Source organism: Sinocyclocheilus grahami, unplaced genomic scaffold (genome assembly GCF_001515645.1).
Source record: "Sinocyclocheilus grahami isolate Dianchi unplaced genomic scaffold, SAMN03320097.WGS_v1.1 scaffold481.1, whole genome shotgun sequence".
NCBI lineage: Eukaryota > Metazoa > Chordata > Actinopteri > Cypriniformes > Cyprinidae > Sinocyclocheilus > Sinocyclocheilus grahami.
In genome coordinates this window covers 51,480-77,281 of record NW_015505660.1, presented here as the reverse complement: position 1 = coordinate 77,281, position 25,802 = coordinate 51,480, and the positions used below count along the sequence as shown (strand labels likewise).

General features: G+C 37.6%; 3 protein-coding genes and 1 long non-coding RNA gene across 8 annotated transcripts in view; all 4 read right to left on the bottom strand.

The window, feature by feature from the left end:
* Positions 1-648: 648 nt before the first annotated feature.
* On the bottom strand, positions 649-12,694 carry LOC107553797 (RNA-binding protein 14-like). Of its 5 annotated transcripts, none has more exons than XR_001604994.1 (5): positions 12,579-12,694; positions 7,005-7,357; positions 5,726-6,707; positions 2,626-3,193; positions 649-1,186 (listed from the first exon to the last, which is right to left on the bottom strand). XR_001604994.1 is itself a non-coding variant. In XM_016236103.1 (4 exons), exons 2-4 carry the CDS (start codon positions 7,351-7,353, stop codon positions 3,184-3,186), a joined length of 1,341 nt encoding a protein of 446 aa, XP_016091589.1. In that variant the 5' UTR covers positions 7,354-7,357; positions 12,579-12,694; the 3' UTR covers positions 649-3,183. The 5 variants fall into 5 exon arrangements, 3 of the variants coding, with proteins under 3 accessions (XP_016091589.1, XP_016091587.1, XP_016091588.1); XR_001604993.1 differs by having other exon boundaries at positions 649-2,720; positions 3,114-3,193; XM_016236103.1 differs by having other exon boundaries at positions 649-3,193.
* Positions 12,695-12,925: 231 nt separating this feature from the next.
* Positions 12,926-20,035, bottom strand: ccs (copper chaperone for superoxide dismutase). Its single transcript, XM_016236086.1, has 7 exons — positions 19,963-20,035; positions 19,178-19,250; positions 16,922-17,059; positions 16,648-16,822; positions 16,264-16,324; positions 14,740-14,817; positions 12,926-13,033 (listed from the first exon to the last, which is right to left on the bottom strand). Exons 1-7 carry the CDS (start codon positions 20,032-20,034, stop codon positions 12,926-12,928), a joined length of 705 nt encoding a protein of 234 aa, XP_016091572.1. The 5' UTR covers position 20,035.
* Positions 20,036-20,372: 337 nt separating this feature from the next.
* The window catches only part of LOC107553794 (serine/threonine-protein kinase D3-like), a 17,539-nt gene continuing 12,109 nt past the window's right edge, over positions 20,373-25,802 (bottom strand). Inside the window, exons 8-15 of the mRNA XM_016236098.1 lie at positions 25,307-25,520; positions 24,619-24,647; positions 24,092-24,271; positions 23,821-23,982; positions 21,993-22,091; positions 21,406-21,673; positions 20,799-20,884; positions 20,373-20,687 (exon numbers count right to left, since the gene is read on the bottom strand). Of these exons, the coding sequence (XP_016091584.1) occupies positions 20,490-20,687; positions 20,799-20,884; positions 21,406-21,673; positions 21,993-22,091; positions 23,821-23,982; positions 24,092-24,271; positions 24,619-24,647; positions 25,307-25,520 (1,236 nt within the window). The 3' untranslated portion in view covers positions 20,373-20,489. The remainder of the gene's footprint in view (positions 20,688-20,798; positions 20,885-21,405; positions 21,674-21,992; positions 22,092-23,820; positions 23,983-24,091; positions 24,272-24,618; positions 24,648-25,306; positions 25,521-25,802) is intronic.
* Positions 25,684-25,802, bottom strand: part of LOC107553795 (uncharacterized) — a 7,308-nt gene continuing 7,189 nt past the window's right edge. The window contains exon 3 of the long non-coding RNA XR_001604992.1: positions 25,684-25,729. This is a non-coding gene — a long non-coding RNA (uncharacterized lncRNA). The remainder of the gene's footprint in view (positions 25,730-25,802) is intronic.

Sequence of the window (25,802 nt, the reverse complement as noted above, 5' to 3'; positions counted from 1 at the left end):
CCCAATAAATAAGAGAACTGGTTGTGTGGGTGTCGGATTATGCTACCTAAAAGGTGTGAGAGGTGGGACACTGTTCACTGGGACCAATAACTGGTGGCTCTTTTAGTGAAGGGCAGGGAAAGATCTCATTCACGCCTCCTGGTTCTCTGCACTTTGCTATGAACACCTGTTGTTCTTGGCAGTAGTCTATATCTACTTACCCAAGCAGCAGTTCTGGGGCCAGTTTAAATGACAACCAGCTGACTGCTATGGATTGAAGATAGGTGCACAAGCAGATCCCAGGCCTGTTAAAATCCCTGACTGTATCCCTCTTAAATACTAACGCCTGTTCCTCCTCTATACAGTCACTGCTTACTACACACAATAGTGATTCTGTAATAGGTAAATTAGAAGACCCATTCCAAGAAAAAATGTCTTATGGAAAAATGTAAAATATTACTTAAAAAAAACAACACTGAGAGATTGATTCGTATGCAATCCTTTACTTAAAAAAAGAAAGAAAATTAAATCATTCTTTCTTTAAAAGGATGACAAGTAAATGAGCACAACATAGAGTATGCTGTCATAGTTCTAGTTTATTGCAGTAAGCATGCGATGCCAAACAGTGTTCATGCAGAAGCTGGTGTAGGAGAGTACACTTTATCAGTCGCAAGGTTTTTGCAATATACACACATTAACAAAGCATGCATATATTCATTAGAAGGTGATAAAAACATTACAACCAGCTCAAATCCTGTCACCTGCAATAGAAATTATTCATGTTTCATACATGAATTATAAAAATTAATCACTTTATCTTTCAAAAGTACTGGAGTAGCCTTTTCACTCAGTAGGGGATATCCATATAAACAATCAAAGTAAAAAAAAAAAAAGAAAAATTAAAAAAGAAAATACTACAGTTTTCTAAATATAATTGGATACAAACACTAGAGGTTGTGTTATTGTTATTGTCCAATTTAAACAGAAAGTTTGACGATATCTAGGGAGGAAGTAGACAGAAAAAGAATTCGGTTATCCATTGAAAATTTTGGAGCGTACCATCTAGATTCAAAGAGACTTCAGCTGGAAGAGCAAGTTGGAGAAGAAGGTAAGTGATTTGTTTATGAACCAAGATTCTGTATGGAAGGTTCTTCTCAAACACCTCTGATATCTATCTGCCGCAGACATCTTTCATCATCAACGGATGCTACGGACATCACGGAAATATGTCAAGCACAAATATCTGCAAGCCAAAGATTTTAATACCACTAACATTGGGAGTACCAGCTACTGGACAGTTCCCTTTCCTCCAGAATAAGATCTAAAACTGAGGTCATCTCATCTTTCCCCCTCAATTCTACAGGCAAAGTTAAACAAACACTACAGACAAGAAGAAATTCAGATGTGTGACAACGTATGTGAAGATGCTACATCATCATCAGAAAAAGCAAGTAGAATCAAGAACAACAGCACCTTCTAGTGAAATAAATCACACTTCACTACCATGCTCCCTCTGGAGGAAAGGTCCTGTTAAGTATCCCTCAGGCAGCTCAGGTTCAGCAGTCTTATTTTTTCCCAGTTGAAGCTGCTTGGTTTCTAGGACATTCTTCTACTGGGTATTTAATTTAACCAGGTAGGCGATCTAAATCTGTGCCACCTACTTATCGTACACTCAGCTATTGCAAACACAAATATCGTAACAGACTCTCATTTAAACAGGTAACACAAGGTAGCTTTCAGATTAACTTAAAGTAGAATGTCTTTTAATCTGACAAACAGAAACCAAATAAATTTGGTAACTATTTGGGATGACTATGCCTAAGCTTCCACTCAAGAATTGTTGTCAATCTTGGAAACAAAAGCAGAAGTTTATAATAAGAATGCTTTGCTGGGTTGCGGCTCAGCAGTGTAAGACAGTCAAGCAATGCTTGATAAGGGTTGTGAGTGTCACTGAGTCCAAATGAGAGTCTTGCGAATAAAATTTTGGCCAGTGTCTCCGGTCCAGTCACAGAGCTTTCAGGGATGCGTTCAAGCAGTGGTTAACACTGAACAAACGTAACAACTAGCACTGGGGATTCGACGAGGGCGGCGGTGAGCTGGACGTTAACGGCGAGTAGACTCGAGGAAGCCTGGGGGCAAGCGTTAAATCATATAAAAAACAAAAAAGGAATGGAAGGGGGGGCCAGATGAGGTCGACGATACTGACTCACAATCACTCACCTTTGTCACACACCTTTATCAGCCACCCTTGCTAACTTGTTTTAACGCTCATTTTACACAGTCTTTCAATCATTGACCAGCAATTCCACACATTCAATTGCTTATGGACACATTATAACCACACTCTCTCCAAAGCTAAACCAACAGATCAGTTATTAGAGCACCAAGCACCCACCCATTATCGAGACACACTAACCACAGAAGCAGTAAACGGTCACTCCCGCCACCCCCCTTTTTGGCAGTGACAGAGAGTAGCATAACACTGGTGTTTCGAGAACCAATTGGCTATGGCAGTGGTGACGAGAAGTGAGGAATCTACAAGAGGGGTGGGGTGGTGGTGAGGAGAAATAGAGCGGATACACGGTCAGGCGCAAACGCTATTGGGAAGGACGACAGGTAGAATGGGGCGAGGCACAGTGCGTTTACCTGTATGGAGTGAGAGAGTTTTCCGTGCATTGCGCGATGCTAACTTTCTTCCCCCAAACCAGCTCTGCGTTTGGTGTCCACAGTTCCATAGGGACCTAGTTCAGTTGGAACAGTCAGAAAACGTTTGTTTTTGGGGGTGAAAAGAAAACAAAAAAGAAACATGCACAATGGAAGCAGAAGTGAGCGAAGCCTTGTGGGAGATATCTTGAATTTACAATTGCAGCCCCATCACGTACCAAGGAAATGCAAACAGGTTTTACAGTGTGGGTGCCACCTAACACATATCAGTTTTACAATATGCTTGCATCATAACAGCATGTCAAGGACAGTCATCATTGTACCACACTCCAGTTAAAGAAGCTGCATGGGGACTATGTGTGATTATAAAGTACCAAAAGCTGGGTTGAAGATTTTGCTGCTCCTGGGGAAGGGGCTTGGTATGGTATGTGCAGCTGGGGGGTATAGAGTGGGATTGCCCCTAGACTTACCCCATCCATAGAGACAGGGGTGAGATTGGGATCAGTCTCATGTCCTTTAGCTTCTTTTCAGGGCTCCGATTCATACGAGTCTGGTCGTTTCACAAAGGAAAAACAATTATGAAACATCAAAAAGCAAAAACAGCTAAAGCTCCAAGCAAAAGCTCTTGAGTTCCCTCTTTAAATGATCAGGCAGGCTCTTTATTTGAAGGCTTGTTATAGTCGTAAAGATCGTGTAGAGATCTTTAAAGTCTTCTCTTCGGAGAACACTTGCGGCAAGATCAGTTACCATGATAGAAACTACAAACATGAATGTCGATGCAAAACGTTTTCTAAGATCACATTCACATTCACACACTGGCATCCTCAGCACATAGGTGCGAACAGGGGCATGGTAAACGAATGAAATACTGTTACTAAATGAGAGGCAGATGCAAAGAGAGATGAAGAGAGATGCAGTGAGGGTCATCTATGGAGTTGCAGCAGCGAAATGAGCAGGAAGACTGAAAGAAACTGATAGGAATCTCCCAATTCATTTAATACCAAATCACAGCACCACAGAATATACAGCACTTTCGTGTAGCCTTAATCCAGTTTCACTTTATAAGACTACAGATAAAAAAAACTGCAAAAATGTAATACATTTTACTACTAAGGCATAAGGCCACTAACGATTTTGGCTGTTTTTCTAGAAAAAAATTTAAAAAAGAGAATTTTGGCTATAAACAATCACGGCGAAAAAGCCACAAGAAAGAACATGTTCTCTCTCTTGCAGCTGTAAACAAAAGTTAACAATCAAAAGGAGTATGTCTCTTTAAATGGATACTTGAGTCCCTTATCACTCTTTATAAAAACATGATAGCATTAATAAAAGACACTTTACAAAAACAGATTCTACAATGCATCATGGCAGTTAAGTTGGCGAGCTTAGAGTCAATCTATAAACAATCACGGCGAAAAAGCCACAAGAAAGAACATGTTCTCTCTCTTGCAGCTGTAAACAAAAGTTAACAATCAAAAGGAGTATGTCTCTTTAAATGGATACTTGAGTCCCTTATCACTCTTTATAAAAACATGATAGCATTAATAAAAGACACTTTACAAAAACAGATTCTACAATGCATCATGGCAGTTAAGTTGGCGAGCTTAGAGATGCTCCCATAAGACAGATCACAGCAAAAGCTGACTAGCTACACCTTCCTCTGATTGGTTGCTTCCCATACATCACCATATCTATGGAAGTAGCTACATTAAAGTTGGAGGGGAGAGAAGTTACAGTGTCTTTCAGCTTTCAGGATGGGTGGACAGGGACGGAAGGGTAGGGTTAAAGGTCATCACTAAAGTTTCTCCCATCTGAGGTGTAAGGGATGCGTATGTATGTGCGTGTGGATCGAGGTTGCTTCCCTGTGCATGTGTACACGTGTGCGTTCCTGTCGTGACAACCAATGGAAAGCATACACGCTACACCACAGTCCCAGAGAAAAACAAGAAACACACACAAAGACATGTAAAATACTGTCCAACCCTGGTCCTACACTTCACACACCTTTGGAGTAAACATACATACATACATTCAACTTATTTAAACATTTTTGAAATGCATTGAAATCTAACTTCTTAACTATATAAATGCGTAAACTGGTAAAGTTCATATAACTATAATCAAGCAATATTTAAAAATATCAAGTCCAGTATTCATTCATAGACTACAAACACTTAAGAATATAAAAGTTAAAAAGCATCATGACTAGTGCCTAATCTACCCTTCAAAATTAATTGGCCATAGATTGAAGGTTTCTTTAAACAGACAATGTGTTACATTGGTTAAGTGTGCAGGAATGAGAGCATGCAGTTTCCCTTTTCAGCCCTGACTACACTGGGTGTGTTTGAGATCAGAACCAAGGTTAGAGAATCCAGTCTGTAGTTAAAATCGACACAGCCACCGTCTTAAACCCAAGCACGCACACGTCATAAACATACACCTGTGGCTTCTTTCTGACACACACACACGCAGCACAAGGAAAGGAGAGGCAGAGAGGACGTGGAGCACACTATCGGAAGGGTGTTTCAGGGGTGTGTAGGGCGAGTTCGGAGCGGCGGAGGAGGGGCTCCTTGTGCGACGGCGGAATCGGCGGTGGCTCATACACGCGGGGTGTTGCCATGGCAATGGCGGCAGTGGCAGGCACGGGGGCGGCGGGCAGCACTGGCCTGAGAGAGTCGAGCGTTGCCTGAGTAGGCACACCAGACAGAGTCGACAGTGCTGACACAGCCGCGAGATGGTTGGGAGATGGATACGCGTACTGGTACTGTGGATACTGCTGCAGCTGCTGGTACTGCTGGTAGTATTCCGCGTAGTATCTGGGATAAAGGGAGGAGAGGAAACACACATGCACATCCACGCAGACAGGGAAAGAGAGACAGAAATCACACAGACATGCATATTCAAATGTATTTATACACCATTAGATAGGGAGAGAAACACAAACACAGAAACACATTCACAGGCAAACACACAAACACACATCACCACCACTGTAAATCGGTTCTAAAACAGCCAACATTTTGAAATTGACCAACTTTTGCTGTAATCATATATTATATCTCTTTTATTGCAATCAACTCACCTGGCTACAGCGTCATCCTCCTGTGCGGCGACTTCCTCTCGACCTGCAGGTGTAGGCAACAAGGCTCTGCGCTTGGCCCTCTGGTACATAAATGGTTTCATAATAGGATCAGGCAGCAGTGGGGCAGATCTTCTTAGCGGACTCCGGTCCCTTTCTCCAGACTTTGAGCTCGCCTGTTGCTCTGCTAGCACTTGCTGGCCTTGTGCAAAGTAGTGCGCCCTTGCTGCTTCAAAGAAAGCTGCTGAGTCAGCTGCCCCAAGAGCCCCGTAAGCTGGGGTAGCGCTGTAGAGAGCTGGCGCTACTGTATAAGCTGGGTTAACGGCAGCTGCTGCTTCCATGCTGTGCGCTGCAGTTAGGAACACTGGATTTGCTAAAGCGTGCGTGTAAACTTGTGGACCGTATACACCAGCGGCAGCTGCGGCGGCTGCAACTGCACCACTTGTCACTTGCCCATAGAGAGCTGGGTTAATGGAGCCATACATCTGTGCAGCAGCTGCAGCAGCACCAGAGTTTGCAACTGTCCCACTGTAGAGCTGATTGGAAACTGTTCCATACACTTGACTAGCTAGTGCTCCATACACAGCTGGAGCCACTGCAGTTCCTCCTTCTGCCCTTGCTCCAGCAGCTGTAAGTCCAGTCAAAGCAGCATACGTGGGGTCAAAAGTTGAGGTGTTGTATACGGAATTGTGGACACTCTGTTGAACCTGCAGTGGAAGGCCAGCAGCTGCAGCGGCGGCGGCGGCTAACACGGCCGCTTGGCTCTGGTACTGCTCCAGGGTGGGCTTACCAGCTGGGCATTCACCTGCATAATGGCCCTGTTTTCCACAGCTGACACATGGGATTTTCCCAGTTGGAGTCTGCTTACTTGGCTGAACTTTGGACAGCTCCACAGAGAGCGGTCGTCCTTTGAAGGAGGTCCCATGCAAAGCCTCAATAGCCTGCAGTGCATCCTCCTTGTTCTCCATGTGCACAAAGGCATAACCTGCAGAAGAAAACAACATTTTTATTATGGAGTCCCGCTAGTAAATCTCAGAATAATGCAGAAGCATGTGGTACCCTACATGAGCTCTAACACATACTTTAAATTAGGAATATCAAACCTTGTCCCTGGATAGCTATGTTGCTCCGACACATCTGCCTGTTATTTTCTAGCAATCCTGAACACATTAAATAGCTGGTTCAGGTATGTTTGATTAGATCTCTGCAGGATGGTAGCCCTCCAGGAGCAGGACTGACTACTCTTGCATTAAGTTTTTGAAAGAGCTTGATAATCTCTTACCTTTCACCTTATCGCACTCCAAAACTTTCCCAAAGGTCTGAAACAGCTCCCGAAGATCTTCTGTGGTGCACATACTACTCAGATTACCCACAAACACCTTTGTCGAGTGGAGCGGGCGTCCTCGGGACTCCTCAACCACAAGGTTACGTCCTTTGAACTCTCTGCCATTGAGCTCCCGGATGGCACGTTCAGCAGCACCCTCTCCTTGCAGGTGTACGAAAGCAAACTGTCTCAAGACGCTGCAGCTAACCACCTGGCCATACGACTCAAAGATGGCTGACAGTTCTTCTTGCGTGGTGTCCAGGGCCAGATTTCCTACGAAGAGCTTTATCGTTTGGCCCTTATCCATTGTGCTGAAGTTAATGAAAGATGCTATTTCAATAACTGATATATCAAACCAGGACATATTAACATGTGTACGTACAATTTGAAAAGTTAAGAGTACATATTCTCTTACAAAAAAGTAATGCGGCTGTACAATGGTAGGGTTGTCAAAAGTATTGACTTCGATACTTGTCGGTACTGAAATGTTAAAAATGTGATGATACCAGCATTTCCCGCTAGCATTTAGAGCGGATTCTTCTGTGCGCTATCTATGAGCAGATATATTAGGGATCCGCCGACAGACGTGGCATTTTGTCACATTATATACATTTCAGTACCGACTGGTACCAAACGCGGTACTTTTGACAACCCTACCATGGTACAATTATAGTATCAGATGTTAAATATTATTCTATCACGGTACTATAGTACTCTGAAAAATAGTGAATAGTGAATGATTATCATACTCAGGTGCTTCATGCAATACCAATGTACTTTGGTATTTGGCACCATGGTAATACCATGGTTTACAGACGTGCCCAAAATAACAACAGTACCATTGTTTTGTACTTTTTGCTAGTTTTATCTCCCATTAATTGGGGAAAGAAATACATTTCTACATGCGGGGAAAGGTGATAATAGTTACATAATGACATGTTTTTCATAACAATAGTTCAACATATGAAGAGTTTGGTTCCAAAACGCGATAAATGGCATTTTAAAAAAAATTTAGTTTCTGCCAAAATCAGTATTGTATATGGTCGGTATTGAAAACCCCATTTTTAATTTTACGCAAAGTGCGATATCCGCCGAGTTATTCTGTCATGTTTTCTCCCTCTCTTTCCAAAACGCGACAAATGCCAGTCTCCCTTCTCTGCAGAATGCGATATATCCGCTCAACCAATCACAGCACACCATTCCACGCACTGTAAACAGTAATGGCGGCGCTTTGAATAGGCTATCCTAGTTTTCCTCATCTACTTTGTACTTTGTGATCAACAAACAAACTTAGGGCTGCACGATAAATCGCATGTGATTGTCATGCGCATCTCGTCAGTAAGCCGGTTCTGTGATTAATAGTAAATCTCCATCACGTGCTTTCAGATGTATACACAGAGCCGTAGATCACTGACTATGCAATATCGCGTTCATAATCGCAGATGAGTCGCATTCGATTATGAACGCGATATTGCGTAACTTGTCAATTAATGCCATTTATGTTTTTGGTAATACAGCGTATAGCACTAGTCAACTAAATGAATGTAACATGGCAAAGATGAATGCACTTTTGGAAGTTGAATGTGAGGGAAATGTAATTTTGGAATTTCTGTGGTCTAATATGATATTGTTGTTCATGTTCTTGTTCATGATGAAATTTTCTATTATTGCTGTAATTAAAGGTGCTGTATGTAAGTTTTTGACTCTACTAAAGCATAAAAATACCATAATATTTTTGCATATATTTAAGAAACATGCTAAGTTAACATACTTGTTTATTTGAAAAACAATGCTACAGTCAGTTATTCTCCTTTGAAAATGTGCGTTCCGGGCCAGAATGTGGGTCTGTTTTGGTTTGTGAAACCCGCCCACTGCCAGTTTACCCAACTGTATTTCATCACCCCGGGTTGCCAGTTGGCGGAAAACACAGCCTATTTCATTGAATTCATCGTCAAGTGCGCTCGTTCCTGTTAGTGTCGTCAATCTGGCAACCTGCGTGTGTGTCAAGTCTGCGGAGGAGGAGCCGGGTGAAAAAAACCCTCTCCAATATTTTGAATTTGGACTGCAATACCTAGTTCAACCACTCAGTGTCAATCCTACATACGGCACCTTTAATTTATAGCATTAACAAGATGACACGTTTAATTAATTTTGGGAGCGATGACTGATTGAATGTATATTTTAGTCCAGTGCCTGTATATAAGATCAGTATTGACCAAGTTCAGAGGCTGTCATATGTGGATTAACCATGTTGTGTATTTTCAACAGTTTCAATATGAAAAATAACTTTTATATTGATTCAATGGATTTATTGCATTTTGGGAAAAAATTCTAATTTTTTATAATAAATCTTTGAAAATCAAAATCTGGATTTGAATTTTTAATGTTATTATAACCTAAAGATGCTATGTGAACGTTTGAAACAGAAAATAGTGGTTTCCATTAAGGGTGGGGGGGGGAAATCGATACAGCATAGTATCACGACATTTTCCACGGCAATACTGTATCGATGCACAGACACCAAGTATCGATCTTTTATTATACTATTTGGTAGAATAATAAAATCAATTTCTTTACAATCCACTAGATTGTGGTGTTGAGTTTTTTTCTGGTGAGGTCAGCTGGGTCACCTTCAACATGCAGTAAGTTAGTCAAATAAAGAGGGTGGCATCGCAGAAAGTTATCAGGAAAGCTGGACTGCAATACCTAGTTCAACCACTCAGTGTCAATCCTACATACGGCACCTTTAATTTATAGCATTAACAAGATGACACGTTTAATTAATTTTGGGAGCGATGACTGATTGAATGTATATTTTAGTCCAGTGCCTGTATATAAGATCAGTATTGACCAAGTTCAGAGGCTGTCATATGTGGATTAACCATGTTGTGTATTTTCAACAGTTTCAATATGAAAAATAACTTTTATATTGATTCAATGGATTTATTGCATTTTGGGAAAAAATTATAATTTTTTATAATAAATCTTTGAAAATCAAAATCTGGATTTGAATTTTTAATGTTATTATAACCTAAAGATGCTATGTGAACGTTTGAAACAGAAAATAGTGGTTTCCATTAAGGGTGGGGGGGGGAAATCGATACAGCATAGTATCACGACATTTTCCACGGCAATACTGTATCGATGCACAGACACCAAGTATCGATCTTTTATTATACTATTTGGTAGAATAATAAAATCAATTTCTTTACAATCCACTAGATTGTGGTGTTGAGTTTTTTTCTGGTGAGGTCAGCTGGGTCACCTTCAACATGCAGTAAGTTAGTCAAATAAAGAGGGTGGCATCGCAGAAAGTTATCAGGAAAGCCCCGTCCGCATTTAAATCGGATGTATGGACTTATTTAGGATTTGTAAACAAGGAGGGGATGTAAGTAGGGATGCACCGAAAATATAGGCTACATATTATAATAACAATAATAATATTATATATGGCATGTGGCATATACATACATATTTTTTACCCTACTATGGAAGTCAATGGCAACCGCCAACTGTTTGATTACCAGCAATCTTCAAAATATCTTCTTTTATGTTCAACATAAAGCAACTCATACAGGTTTGGAACGACATGAGGGTGAGAAAATGATGACAGAATTTTCATTTTTGGGTGAACTATCCCTTTAGTATTCCGATCTATGACTGTGCGTTCCACTCGTGTACCGCTCATGCTCACCGGAAAAGCAAAGTCCTCTCAAATAACGCACTGACAGGAAATTTCTATGCAGTATACTTGTTCTGGTTTGCGGTAGCGCTACTGTGCTGTAACATGCTGTAGGCTAGTTCAGCTGCACTGGGAAACGCTGGTAAATGATGCTACCTTCAGTGACGCTATGCTCTGCTCATATGCTCTGATAATAATAGCTTTGTAGGACTATACATTATTTGGATAATTAGTCCAAAAAAACAGAAGTTTCGGTTTCGGTTTCGGCCCAGAATTTTCATTTTGGTGCATCCCTAGATGTAAGACTACATGTTTTATTTAATTTAATTTAAATATAACAGTAATTTACTTTCAAATGCCCCAATTGCTGAAGGTTCTGCACAACTTTTTAGTACAATTTCAAGCTGCATTGTTCAAAATACCTGTAGTAGTACAGCAGTGCATATTCGTTTACATTTAATTAAGGTGGACTAGCTTAGACTTCAATACAAATAGTTGAGTTTGCCAGGTGCATACAACATTTATGACAGGTTTTCATGAAAGTGTTGGTAGTTTATTTTATGTGTTTATTTTCAAATATGTGTACAACAATGATCATTACAAATGATAATACAAAACGACATGTTTTAAATGAAGCCACTTTAGGTTACTGCTGATGAGCTTGTTTATCAGAATGAAATTCAGATCAATGGCAGGTTAAAGTGAAATTACAGAAGTGCTATTTTAGAAAAAAAAAATTATTTCTTAAGAGCTTTTAGAATAATTGATAATATTTCACGTGAAAATGTTTACAAATGACACTCAAAAACCATTACATTTTTGATCAGTTAGTGTATAAATAGTTTTTTTTTTACCTTTTTTTAAATAAAATTGAGGCAACACTTTACAGGCAACTTTAGTTAACATGAACTAAGAATGAACAGCATTTATTAATCGTAATGTTAATTTCAACAATTATTATTATTATTAACCGTTTTCCCAAGGCACTGTTAGATTCCAGTGTTTCCTGACATATTTGCCATGCAAAGATTTGATTTCAAAAGCAGTTTCATAGCTATTAAACTATATCTTGTTATGGTTTTAAATCTGTATTTAACCTCAAAATGATCTCAAAGTAAAAAGACAAGCTAAAGTCTGATTTTGTGGTGGCTGCGCTTTAAAACGACATTTTTATAATCTTACACTTGAAGGATTTTGAGAATCTGACAGCAATCAGTGTCGAGCACTACTGTAAGGTTAAATGTTTGAAAATGATAAACAGTTGAAAATATGCATTAGAAATTTAGGAAAGCAATCAAAAAGTAAATGCAATCTTTAAGGTAACTGAAACAGCTACACTACTCATTACATTTTCAATAGGGTAACTTGTAATCTGTAACCTATTACATTTCCAAAGTTACCTTCCCAGCACTGATTAAGCAGCATAGATAATATGAATGTGTCATAGCAATCTGGTGGCGCAGTGCATGTAAACACATTCGCTTCCTCAATGTAGCAGCTCTCGACACAAACCTCAGTTTCATTGTAACCCTGAAAACCGTGTAAAACCCACTCAAAGACGAGTAGCGCGTGCCGAGTGATTTACTGGATGCAACATATTTCTGACAAAACACTGCCATCAACACCACCGCAGTCTAGTTTTGCCTTTTTGATTATATACGTATGTGTGTTTCCATGTGTGCACTATTCATTCTTTCCAGCAGAAATCTCTAGATGACTCATTTGGTTGGGGGTTTTCTGGGTGTCCCCGCGCGCTTCTCTGTAAACCACATCACGCGCTTCATCGGCGATCGTTGAATCACTGAAAACATAAACATATAGAGAGAGAGGCAAAGAATCTGCCATCTTACCTAAGCGGTGCGGGGTTTCAAAATGGTCGATCCACTTCCGTGCTTTAGAATCGCTCTCATTCTTCAGCAGCGCTGATGCAGTCACTCGCACTCCTGCACGCGGACACCGGGGACTGTGTGTCGCGTGCACACCATGCATCTAGTTTTTTTCTTCTTAAGTTAGACAAGCATTTAATACAACTTAACTGAAAGCATCTCAAAGTACTTGAAATGCGCCACGGCACTTATTTTCCGCAGATTATTATTATTATTTTTTTTTGCTTCATTCTCTTTATTTCATATGTATGCATTGCAATATCTTTTTTTATATCCCTGTGATAATGTATTTGTCTGGATAAGAATGTTCTTCACCTCTCTCCGGAGTTTCCGGTTATTTTGGACAGCGAGTGTTTCCCACGCCCCAAATCATCCTCCCCAGAATCCACCACCAGAGACCGACCAATCACATCCCACACCTGCCAGGAGAAACATGTGACCGCATAACACTGCATCTCACAACCAGGGACTAAATTAACACGTGCCTAATCCAAATGAGAGTAAAAACTGCCTTTGGTGAGAAATTCAATACAGCATGTAACTCAGATCCAGCGCTGTTTCAGTATAATTGATGTGCTATTATAGTTTTAGTTAATATTTTGATTTTGTTTACATATATATATATATATATATATACTTCCAGTCAAAAGTTTGGGATCAGACTTGTAATGTTTTTTTAAAGAAGTCTCTTCTGCTCATCAAGGCTGCATTTATTTGATCAAAAATACAGAAAAAAACAGTAATCTTGCAAAATGTTATTACAACATAAAATAATGGTTTATATTTTAATATAGTTTAAAATATAATTTATTTCTGTGATGCAAAGCTGAATTTCCATCAGCCATTACTCCAGTATAAAGTGTCACATGATCTTCAGAAATCATAATAATATGCTGATTTATTATCAGAATTATCAACAGTTGTGCTGCCAAATATTTTTTTGGAACCTGTGATACTTTTTTTCAGGATTCTTTGATGAATAAAAAGTTAAAAACAGCATTTATTCAAAATGTAAGTCTTTTCTAACAATATAAATGTTTGCTATCACTTCTTAATAATTGAACACATCCTCGCTGAATAAAAGTTTTCATTTCTTTCAAAAAAAGAAAGAATAAAAATGTACCGACCCCAAACTTTTGAACTGTAGAGTATATTGTTAAAAAATATTTCTATTTTAAATAAATGCTCTTCTTTTTAACTTTTTATTCATCAAAGAATCCTGAAAAAAAGTATCACAGCTTCCCAAAAAATATGAAGCAGCAACAGTTTCCAGCACTGATAATAAATCAGCTTATTATTATGATTTCTGAAAGATCACGTGACACTAAAGACTGGAGGAATGATGCTGAAAATACAGCTCTGATCACAGAAATAAATAATTTTTTCACTTTATTTCTAGTTAAAAAATGTTTATATTTTTTGTGATTATGATTATCATTGTTTAATATATCTATGTAGTTTTTATTCATTCGATCTCAGTTTTAGTTATTTTAGTACTTCAAGTTAAACTAAATGAAAATGAGAAATGTTACCTTTGCATCTACCTGAAATAAAATAAGCCAAAAGTTTTTAGATTTAATTTTAAGTATGAAAAGTCATGTTTTTCTATGGTTTACTTTCAGTTGTATTTTTTTCTATAATATATGAAAGCCCATTTCCACCACAGGCTAAAGAAATAAAACAGATCATTTTGACTTTCTATCCCACAATTCTGACTTTTTTGACTTTATAAGTTTATATCTGACTTAATGAGTTTATATCACGCATTTCAGAGAAATAAACTCAGAATTGTGAGATAAAAAAAGTTGCAATTATCTGTTTTTATTTTTCATTCAGTGGCGGAAACAAGCTTGCATAATAATAACCCTGCTCAGATCTGTGCATGATTATTTTCAATGACACAGAATGATAAAAGTGTTCAAAAGAGAGGTGTGACCATGAACGTAGAGACAGAGAAGTTAGTCAGTGTAATTAACATAATAACAGAGGCTTTATATAATTACTGTACTTCCAAACACTCTACCGTAGGCTTTATAAACACACACCTGACTGCTCTGCTCTGCTCTTCCTATCAGCTTATAGAGCAACACGAGACTGTATTTAGAGATCTTAATGATTTCATTACCTTGATCTGAGAGTCTTCTAGCCGGAATGAAGCTCTGCCATCAGGACCAGCTGTGATATTCCCCAGATCTCCTACATGCTAGAGACCAGACAGAGACACAGCATTACTGCAGACCACCTCCAGTCACTTCATTTGCCAAGTCAGTGTTAGTCAGAATAGAATATATAACCCTAACCAAAACAAAATAAAGCAAAAAGGGAATTTACAAAATTCTGTGAAATGTAATATAAATAGTATTATAAACATTAATAATCAACACATTTCATTATTAATAAATACATACATACATATATATATATATATATATATATATATATATATATATATAAAAAAAGATATGCATGTACTATTAAATAATTTGCTTACTGCTTATTCTACCACAGTAAATTGCTTAAAAATAAAAAAAATATATAAAATAATAAAATTGCTTGTTTTAATAAATAAGTAAATAAATAAATTAAATTATATTAAATTATTAAAATAATAAATAACAATTATATTCCATTAGGCAAGGCAAGGCAAGGCAAGTTTATTTGTATAGCACATTTCATACACAATGGTAATTCAAAGTGCTTTACATAAAATAAAATAAAAACAATAATCACAACAATAAAACAAAGAATTTAAAAACTTTGAAAAAAAAGAAAGAAAAAAAAATTGATTTAAGAGGTTTAAAAAGAGGCTTAACAACTGCAGTTTTCAGGGAGTTTGGAAACGTCCCAGAAAGAAGTGCGGCGTTCACCACTTCTAAGAGCGGTTAGAAACCCTTTTGAAAAAATATGTGGGAAGTGTGTCAAGATAGCATGTTGACGATTTAAGGTGCTGTACTATTTCTTCCAAAATTTTGCTATCAATTTCTTCAAAAGCAGACATAGTATCTTCTTTAAGGTTTGAGAAGAATGACTGTCTAGCTGTGGCTAGTTCCACATTGAAAGTACGAAGGCTGTCTTTATATATGCTATAGTGGATTTCAAGTTTCGTCTTCCGCCACATCCGCTCAGCTTTTCTGCATTGTCTTTTCATACTCTGAACTACAATTTTTAAATTGTATACATTAATATATACAATTTAAAAATAAATAAAATGTGTGTGTAGTTTAATAAATAAACAAGACACATAAAAAACAATAATAGTAATATAAATAATAGAACATTCATTTATTAAATAGATTAAATGTATATAATAACAAAAACTCTGCTTCTTCTACCACAATATTACCATAGTTTTTGGACATTATACCATAAAATACAACTTAGGCTTGGATATAATATACACCGGGGCTAGTTGTCATCTTAGCAACTATAAGGTTTATAAAAACACAAATGTGTTTTCTCTCCGACAGTGGTTTTGTATGTTGGTTTCAAACAAGTTCCAAAGTGAGACCTTTCCCCATCAAGTGTGACACTGTGCTCTACATGAGGTCAGAATGTGCCAAATAATCATTTCCTCTTGGTGAATAACAATAGAAATATTTGTGAAGCCCATGGCTTGTGCATAGAACTAAAATGTAAAAAATGAACGTACCCTCTCTGAGTCCTGAGGAGCTCCATGCTGTTTCCTGAATGGATTGAAATGATCTCCACAGCTGAGAGAACACGTATATAATAATGATTATACTGCAAAAACTCTGCAAGACAAAGCCATACGCATGCAAAAAAGTATTTAACTGCACTGATTTCAGCTACAGATGAGGTTATGCAGTGTGCATTTTGTTTTTCAGTGTAAGATTTTTAGTGAAATACGACTTCAGTTTGACACATGATCACCAGATCTCATCTTAATCATCAAAATCTAGGATTTCATGCCTTTTAAACCCATTATGACAAACACAGACTGATGCACGCTGCCGACACGCTCTCTAATGGGCCTTGTGATCTAAAGGTTGAAGGTCAAGGGTCGTCGTGATACCTCATGCAGTCCTGTGTCAGATCACCCAGTTCATGCACATGCAGGCCGTGAGCTCCGGGCGTCAGTCCGTCAATCGTGCCGTCAATCAAACAGCGATCCTGTGACAGCTGCAGGAATCTGACCACGCCCTGCACAAGCCCCGCCCCACTGACCATCGCCACGGCAGCGCCCAGGTCTGATACACACACACACACACACACACACACACACACACATGGATGAGAAGCATTAGGCCTGTTCACAGCGGTCACACTGACAGCGTTTGAGAACTCACCTTTCTCTGAGCCGCCCATTCCCTTCAGGACGGCCCGTCTGCCAGTGCTTTCAATCAGACTCTGGACCTGTAGAGAGGTGAGCGCCGTCTCCACCAAAACCTGCTCCTTAGCCAGGTCTACATGCACCGACTGAACTCCTAAACACACAAACATATGAATGAGAGAACTATGGAAGATTGTTTCAGTCATGGGATAAAAAAAATAAAATAAAAAAAGGTAATCGCAACTTTTTCTCAAAATTTAAACTTTACTTCTCAATCTAAATGAGAATGCATTTGACTGCTTTTGTTATTTTGATAGGTAGCCTACATTAAAAGGTAATTTCGACTTTTTAATCTCACAATTCCAACTTTTTTTCAGAATTCCGAGATATAAACTCACAATTCTGAAAAGAGAAGTCAGAATTCTGAGATAAAAAGTCGAAATTATTTTAATTATTTATGTTGTGGTGAGAAAAAAAACATAATTGTGAGATGTAAACTAAATATAAACTTTATATAAAAATATAAATATAAATTTACATTTTATATAAAAATATTAAAACAGTAAGAATTGTAGAATATAAACTCTGAAGGAAAAAATCTGAGGGGAAAAAAAGAATTGTGAGATTTAATGAAAAAAGTAAGAATTGCGAGGAAAAAAAGTCAGAAATGTGAAATATAAACTTGTAATTAAATTGAGAAAAAAGTAAGAATTGAGACAAACTTGTAATTTTGAGAAAAAAGTATGAATTGAGAAATATAAACTTGTAATTTTGAGAAAAAAAGTAAGAATTGAGACAAACTTGTAATTTTGAGAAAAAAGTATGAATTGTAAAATGTAAACTTGTAATTTTGAGAAAAAAGTAAGAATTGATCAATATAAACTTGTAATTTTGAGAAAAAAGTAAGAATTGATCAATATAAACTTGTAATTTAATTGAGGAAAAAAAGTAAGATTTGTAAAATATAAACTTGTAATTTTGAGGAAAAAGTAAGAATTGAGACATAAACTTGTAATTTTGAGAAAAAAGTAAGAATTGATAAATATAAACTTGTAATTTTGAGAAAAAAAGTAAGAATTGATCAATATAAACTTGTAATTTTGAGGGAAAAAGTAAGAATTGAGAAATATAAACTTGTAATTTAATTGAGAAAAAAAGTAAGATTTGTAAAATGTAAACTTGTAATTTTGAGGGGAAAAGTAAGAATTGATCAATATAAACTTGTAATTTTGAGGAAAAAGTAAGAATTGAGACATAAACTTGTAATTTAATTGAGAAAAAAAGTAAGATTTGTAAAATGTAAACTTGTAATTTTGAGAAAAAAAGTAAGAATTGATCAATATAAACTTGTAATTTTGAGGGGAAAAGTAAGAATTGAGAAATATAAACTTGTAATTTAATTGAGAAAAAAAGTAAAAAAAAAGTAAGAATTGATCAATATAAACTTGTAATTTTGAGGGAAAAAGTAAGAATTGAGAAATATAAACTTGTAATTTAATTGAGAAAAAAAGTAAGATTTGTAAAATATAAACTTGTAATTTTGAGGAAGAAAAGTAAGAATTGAGAAATATAAACTTGTAATTTAATTGAGAAAAAAAGTAAGATTTGTAAAATATAAACTTGTAATTTTGAGAAAAAAGTAAGAATTGAGATATATAAACTTGTCATTTTGAGAAAAAGTAAGAATTTAGAAATGTACAGTCTTTACTGCCACTTCTGGTCCTCATTAAATGTCTGAAAATACCCCTACAAGCCACTTTTGTGTTCTTCTGTGCCACCTCTGTACAAATTAATTTTAATACTGATTTCATTTAATTAGTGTGACTTATTCTTCTTATTCTACTTGTTCTTATTCTGCGGTTTTAATAATAATTTTTCAAAAGCTTATAAAATATAATTTTATAAAATTTGACAAAAGATTACATACTTTTAATGAAGTTAGAAAAATGCCATTACAAAGTTAAAAACTAAATTCCACTGTAAATCACTTTAAGGAGTCAAATATCACCTCATAATGGGAAGGCAAATTTTTTGATCAAATTTTGGATTATTGGTTAGAAGGTGCTCCTAAATTTTTTAAGTTAAAAAGTGAAAAAGAAAAATAAGCGTAGAGCCCTGTTGTGGCCGTTTTTCTGGACTTCACTGCACAAATGCTACAAAAATGCATTCTTTTTTGCGTGAAAAAGTATGACATGCTCCGGCAGTAAGTACTGGATTTCACTGCAGGGCGCTGTAAGAGCAAGCAAAGGGTTTGATGCTGTGCTTGACTCACCCGGGTCTTTCTCCAGGACGCCCTTTACTGCATTAACACAGCTGTCACATGACATCTGCACCGCAAACTCCAGCTGCGCAAACACACGAATGACTTGGACAATTTTAAATGTTGCATGCATCTAATGTTTAAGAGAAAGTCAATAGTTAATATTGATTAGATACGTTTTTAAGCATTTGAATCATTCTTTTGCAGTGCACTTAAATCTGCAGTGTGACAAATTCATTTTTAAAAATGAAAATATTTAATGCATATATGATTATGTGATAATTCATAAATAAATAAATTAATTAAATGTATATAATGATACTTAGCTGCTTCTATTAATGTTTTACCATAGTTTTTGGCCATTGCACCTAAAAAATACCATATACTGTATATCACCATATAATAAACTGCATGCAAAAAATAATAAGCATGTCATGCCAGCTGCCTAAATGCAGACATTAATAACTATAATAATATCCAGTAATATTCCTGAATGTTTGACAGTTTCCATGAGTCGAAATATAAAGTGCAAGACTACAACAGCACGTAAATGAAGAGGTAAATAACTATGCAACTCACCAATGATAACACGATATGGAAATTATGCTGGTGATTATGATTTAATCAATAGGAACTTAAATATGACTTTTATGAAAGACGCTATTGCAGCTGACCTAACAAATAATTTTAACACTTTCATATTTAGTGAACGTAATTAAAGTTTCATGTTTTAATCGCTGTTTAGTATTCATATCAGTATTTTCAAAATAATAATTATTTAGTTGATATATTCACACCTTCGCAGTTCTGTTTGTGTCCATCTCTGGCTCGCACGCTGACGCCGACGAAAGCGGAAGTTCCGCGCTCATAAAATATTATAGAATAAAAGTCCTAGTAAGGGAATAGAAAATTACGTTAATAAAATAAGAGTCCCGGGGGAACTTTTGCAAACGCACTGAAGGCAACGCTGAGATCGATTGGTTAATATCACTGGATTTTGTTTAATTTAAACATTAAATCTAATAAAAAATCATATCATCAAATAATTAATTTATAATTGACAGCAACAACTTAAAAAAAGTATTGTTAAAATGGTTAGCCTGATAATATAATATAATATAAAAAGTTCTATTGTATTCATTTATTCTATTAATTTAACATGGTACTTGCAGTTTCTGAGAAAAACAAACTCATGGTTAATCTCTTCTTATTTTATTGAAACACATTTCAAACATTAAATCAAACCTAAATAATTAGATATACAACACAGCATATTCACATTTGCTGATATAGTACAATATTCACAGTTATATTCATGTAAAATCTAAGTGGCTGCTGGCTGTTGTTTCTGCTCTTCATTTGCTTCTGCTGCTTCTGCTGCTGCTGCTGCTAAATGTTGTGGGAAACTGAGGCCTTTCTCCAGAGCGTGGGCTCTCCAGCGCTCGTCATCCGCCTCATGCGTGAGATAGCGAAATCCCATCCGCTGCTCAAACTCACGCAGGTCACACCACATCTGGAAGTTCTGCAGCGGGAGAAACAGACGAGATACGCAGAAATCAGACTGTACATCCAGTCAATGTCCTGCAATGACTTAAACCTGATGGCATTTGGGTTTTGGAGAACGTCACCAGACCTGAAACCATGGATGACCCATGGCTTTGCCAACACTGAACCTGCGTCTCACCACCACCTGCAGCAGGTTATTGATCAGGTTCACCGCTGAGAGAGAGAAACACGTTAACAGAAAGAACCTTAGGTCACCATCTAAAACAATTAAAAGTGTAATTGCAACTTTTCAGTCATTCAGACTTTTAAAGGGGTCATATGATGCGATTTCAAGTTTTCCTTTCTTTCTCACAATTCAGACTTTGTTTCAAGCAATTCTGACAGTTCTTACAATTCCTTTGTGTCTTACAAGTCTTACAAGTCAATTGTGAGATGTAAACTCAGAATTACAAGATATATTCACAATTCTGACTTTTTTCCATCATAGAGTAAAAAAAAAAAAAGTAATTGCAGCTTTTTATCTCACAATTCTGACAAAAAAAATATATAGGTTTTTGTTGAAATGCCTTGGTTATTTTGTAAAACATGTTAGTCGAACAGTGGTATACCCACAGCTGATATTCCTTCAAATTTTGAGCGATGAAGGTTAACAATATTTCAGAAAAAAATCAAGTATTTATAGATCGTTCTGTAATTTTGATCTCCACTGTGTGTGTATATATAGGGTCTCTTACCCTCCAGTGAGATGAGGGACCACGGCTGGCGTGGATACATGAACGAAGCGTTGGTGATCTGCTGATTAATGTCCTCGTCCTCGTTGAAAGGGAACGTCCCACTCAGACTGACGTATAAAATCACGCCCACGGCCCACACGTCCAGAGAGCGATTGTAACCCTTACTACAGATGACCTCAGGTGCCAGATACGCTGGCGTCCCGACGAGAGTGCGCCGGAACGACTTCTGTCCGATGATACGAGCGAAACCAAAGTCACACAGTTTGACCTGAAACAGAGACCACATGTGATCACATTTAGGACTTGTGGATACTAAATGACTCTCCCCCCCCTACATTTACACATTTATGCATTTGGCAGATACTTTCATGCAAAGCGACATACGTTGCATTCAATGCAAACTTTTTCATGCATTGGGTTTTTGCATTTCCCAGAAATCAAAACCATGATTCTAGCGCAGTGCTCAGCTGTTTCAACTTTTATAAAGCTTAAAAGCAATACCTAAATATCTCCATATCCACATGCAATTCTAGACTTGACTTTCAAGCCAAACATTGAAAATCAAGCCACATACGACAGTGTCAGACCTGAGGAAATGGTTCAGGTGAAGCCAGCAGCACATTTTCTGGTTTCAGGTCACAGTGTGCAACGTCCCTCATGTGCAGGTACCGCAGAGCCTCCAAAACCTTCAACACCAACCACAGATTCACAGGTCAGCAAAACTAAAACTTATTTAGTCTCCACTGATTTACACTCCTAAAAATACAGATTCCAAAAGTAGGTTTTGGCAGACAAGCCATAGAAGAACCATTTTTGGTTCCCCAAAGAACTTTCAGTGAACCATTTTTTTTTCTGGGAAGAACCTTTTTATATCACAAAGAACCTTTTGTAAAATGGAAAGTTTCCACTCTCTAAAAGAGGTCATCGGATGCCCATTTTACACAAGTTGATATGATTCTTTAGGGTCTTAATGAAAAGTCTGTAACATAGTTTGGTTCAAATTTCTCAATGGTAGTGTAAAAAACACCTTTTTTACCCAGATTTGTATTGTTTTCCTTTAAATGTTAATGAGCTCTGCTGACCCCGCCCCTCTCTTCCGAGCTGCTCTCAGAGAGACTGTTTACTTTAGCTTGCATTCATCGATGCAGGAAGGCGAAAGGCGATTTGCAAAGATTCATTAAAAAAACCTTATATTCACTTCTTCTGTAGGTGAAGCTGGATCACGAATGATTTGCGCGAACATAAACGCATTTATGTAGCAAACAAACATAATCCACTGCGAGTTCAGCGGCTCAGATGTCGGGAGTAAATGACGACTGCTATGTTCATTATTACATCCAACGGTGAAACACTGGCGGACTGATGACAGCTCACTCAGGGCGGGTCTAAGATAAGACATCAGTCCAGTCTGTGCTGAAACGCTACTGTCAATCAAACTATCGTGGGAGGGGCCTGTCTGTGTGACGTCACACAGACAGGCATCTGAGATCGGCTCGATTTGAGAAAGGGGTTAAGATTTGAGCAGATTAGAAAACACTGGGTGGATTTTTATCATTTATAGGGTGGTTGTGTGTGTAGTAGTTCAAACAACTTGTAAAAGTGCATGTAGTATCCTATGACCCCTTTAAAAATAAAGGTTTTTATTATTAGCATCTATATGGTTCCATGAAGAAACTTTAACATCCATGGAGTCTTTCCATTCAGCAAAAGGGTCTTTGTAGTGGAAAAAGATTCTTTAGATGATTCAAATGTTCTTCACGCTAAGAAAGCAATGGTTTTTAAAGAACTGGTCACTGAAAATTCTTTGAGGACCCAAACATGGTTCTTCTATGGAATTGCTACAAAACCCCCTTTGAAAACTTTATTTTTTAGAGTGCATGAAGAAGGCCTATAGGAAGTGCATTAATGTGCAATTCATGCACAACTGTTTTCAACATTGATAATAATCATAAATGTGTCTTGAGCACCAAATCTGCGTATTAGAATGATTTCTGAAGATCACGTGACACTGAAGACTGGAGGAATGATGCTGAAAATACAGCTTTGATCACAGGAATAAATTACAATTTACAATACATTACAATAGAAAACAGTTATTTTAAATTGTAATAATATTTCACTGTTTTTACTGTATTTTTAATTAAAAAATGCAGCCTTGATGAGCTTAAGAGACTTAAAAAAATAAAAGAATCAAATAAAAAAAATGTAAAAACAACCATGAGATAATGTTCTGTATAAGGTGGTCACAAAAAAAAAAAAAAACCTTCTGACAACGTTCTGGGAACATTAGTTATGGTTATTAAAAAGTACAACCCAAGAGGCCGCTTGGAGAAGCTTTAGGAACAGGTTTCCTGCAAAAATGTAACTAACACTAGAGGAATATTCTGAGTTTCAAGAGCAAACGAGCTTCTTTACCTGGGTGACTAGAAAACGGGTGGTGCGTTCAGTCAGACGCCCGTTCTCGTGAGATAAGATCATCTCTAACATGTCGCTGTGGAGCTTCTCCATCACAACGAAAGTATACTCCATTGTCTTAAACATCCCTTCTAAATGAATGACTCCTGGATGAGACAGTCTCTGAAACACACACACACACACACACACACACATAAGGACGATAAAACGACAACAAAAACAACAACACAATTGTTCGAATTGTGGGAAAAATGGCTTCTCGAACACATACCTGCAATATCGAGACCTCATTTCTGGTCTGTTCCTCGTGTTTAGTGGGAAATCTTGTTTTATCGATGACTTTAATTGCAACCGGACGTCCCGTGTGTCTGTGAGTGCCTCCGTAAACCACCCCGAACTGACCCGAACCCAAAACTTCATCAGAGAAGATCTGATAGAGCTCACTGATGTCCTGCAACACACACATCCAGACGCTTGAATCCCTCTTTGAAACGCAGTGGTTATTTTAGAAACATTTTTATGATAAACAATCGAATCTCAGACCTCATTTCTGGTCTGTTCCTCGTGTTTCGTGGGAAATCTTGTTTTATCGATGACTTTAATTGCAACCGGACGTCCCGTGTGTCTGTGAGTGCCTCCGTAAACCACTCCGAACTGACCCGAACCCAAAACTTCATCAGAGAAGATCTGATAGAGCTCACTGATGTCCTGCAACACACACATCCAGACGCTTGAATCCCTCTTTGAAACGCAGTGGTTATTTTAGAAACATTTTTATGATAAACAATCGAATCTCACCTGGGTCTCCTCACCGCTTTTTCCGTCACCTGGCAAGAGAGGTGTCATTTTATTTGACATTATAGACAACATGAGGATCATAGAAGATGTGGATGAGTTTGTTTCGTCATCAGATTTGGAGAAATGTAGCATTGCATCACTTGCTCACTAATGGATGCTCTGCAGTGAATGGGTGCCGTCAGATTGACAGCTGATAAAAACATCACGATAATCCATACGACAATCAAAATCCACCCACATATTTCTTTAGAGCTGTTTGCATTATAAACTGTGCAGATTTCTCTCCTGATTCAGACAAAATGACTTTTCAATGGAGGAAGTGTAATTATGAATTATGGACTTGTATTCTGACCAGAAGCAACAGTTTGAAGTTAAAACCTCTTAATGATGGATTTGTTTCTTACAAACACACAGCTTTCGCTTCTCAAGACATTAACTGATGGACTGGAGTGGTGTGGATTACTTGTGATGTTTTTAATCAGCTCTCATTCTGACGGCACCCATTCACTGCAGAGCATCCACTGGTGAGCAAGTGATGTAATGCTACATTTCTCCAAATCTGTTCTGATGAACAAACATCTTGAACAGTCTGAGGGTGAGGACATTTTCATTTCTGGGTGAGCTAAGAGTATATTTATATTCTGTGGAATCAGAGACTCATTAATAATTCCCGTCTTGTTGCTCTAACCGGTGTTGTTTGTCGTGTGGCATACGGTGCCCTGCACCGGTCTGAGGGCCTGATCGAGAGCCGACTCCCATGACGGGCCGTCCTGATCCGCAAACACACAGTACACCAGAGATCCCGTCACCAGCTCGAACGAGTGTGCGCTGTTGCCTGGCAACACTGGAATAGTGAGCTGAGCCGAGCCTCGAACCTGCAGCACCTCTGAGAGAGAAATCTCCTGAAATGAAGAACACACAACTATGTTAAAAACTTCATGACAGTCCTAAGATGAACTGTGCGTCAAATGTTGCTCTATTTCACATTATGAAGCGTTAAAGGTGACATGATGCATTATAAAGACTTACAAACCTTATAGTACTTATTGCTGTATTGCTGATGGTACATGGTGATACTTTTCCCATCTAATACCCAGTAGTGACGTTTTCTCTGCAAAGAAAAACATATATACATATATAAATTAATATATAATAAGAACACTTGTAAATATATATATATATAT

What these genes read in the sequence shown, in the direction of transcription:
- ccs (XM_016236086.1), bottom strand. Translation starts at nt 20,034, where the DNA reads ATGAGCGCGGAACTTCCGCTTTCGTCGGCGTCAGCGTGCGAGCCAGAG. An exon ending in CGTCCTGGAGAAAGACCCGG is followed by an intron (nt 17,060 to 19,177) that starts GTGAGTCAAGCA and finishes TTGTGTGTTTAG; the next exon opens with GAGTTCAGTCGGTGCATGTA. An exon ending in CTGACACAGGACTGCATGAG is followed by an intron (nt 16,325 to 16,647) that starts GTATCACGACGA and finishes GTGTTCTCTCAG; the next exon opens with CTGTGGAGATCATTTCAATC.
- LOC107553797 (XM_016236101.1), bottom strand. Translation starts at nt 7,353, where the DNA reads ATGGATAAGGGCCAAACGATAAAGCTCTTCGTAGGAAATCTGGCCCTG. An exon ending in GGAGTGCGATAAGGTGAAAG is followed by an intron (nt 6,708 to 7,004) that starts GTAAGAGATTAT and finishes TTTCTTCTGCAG; the next exon opens with GTTATGCCTTTGTGCACATG. An exon ending in GAGGATGACGCTGTAGCCAG is followed by an intron (nt 5,460 to 5,725) that starts GTGAGTTGATTG and finishes CCTTTATCCCAG; the next exon opens with ATACTACGCGGAATACTACC.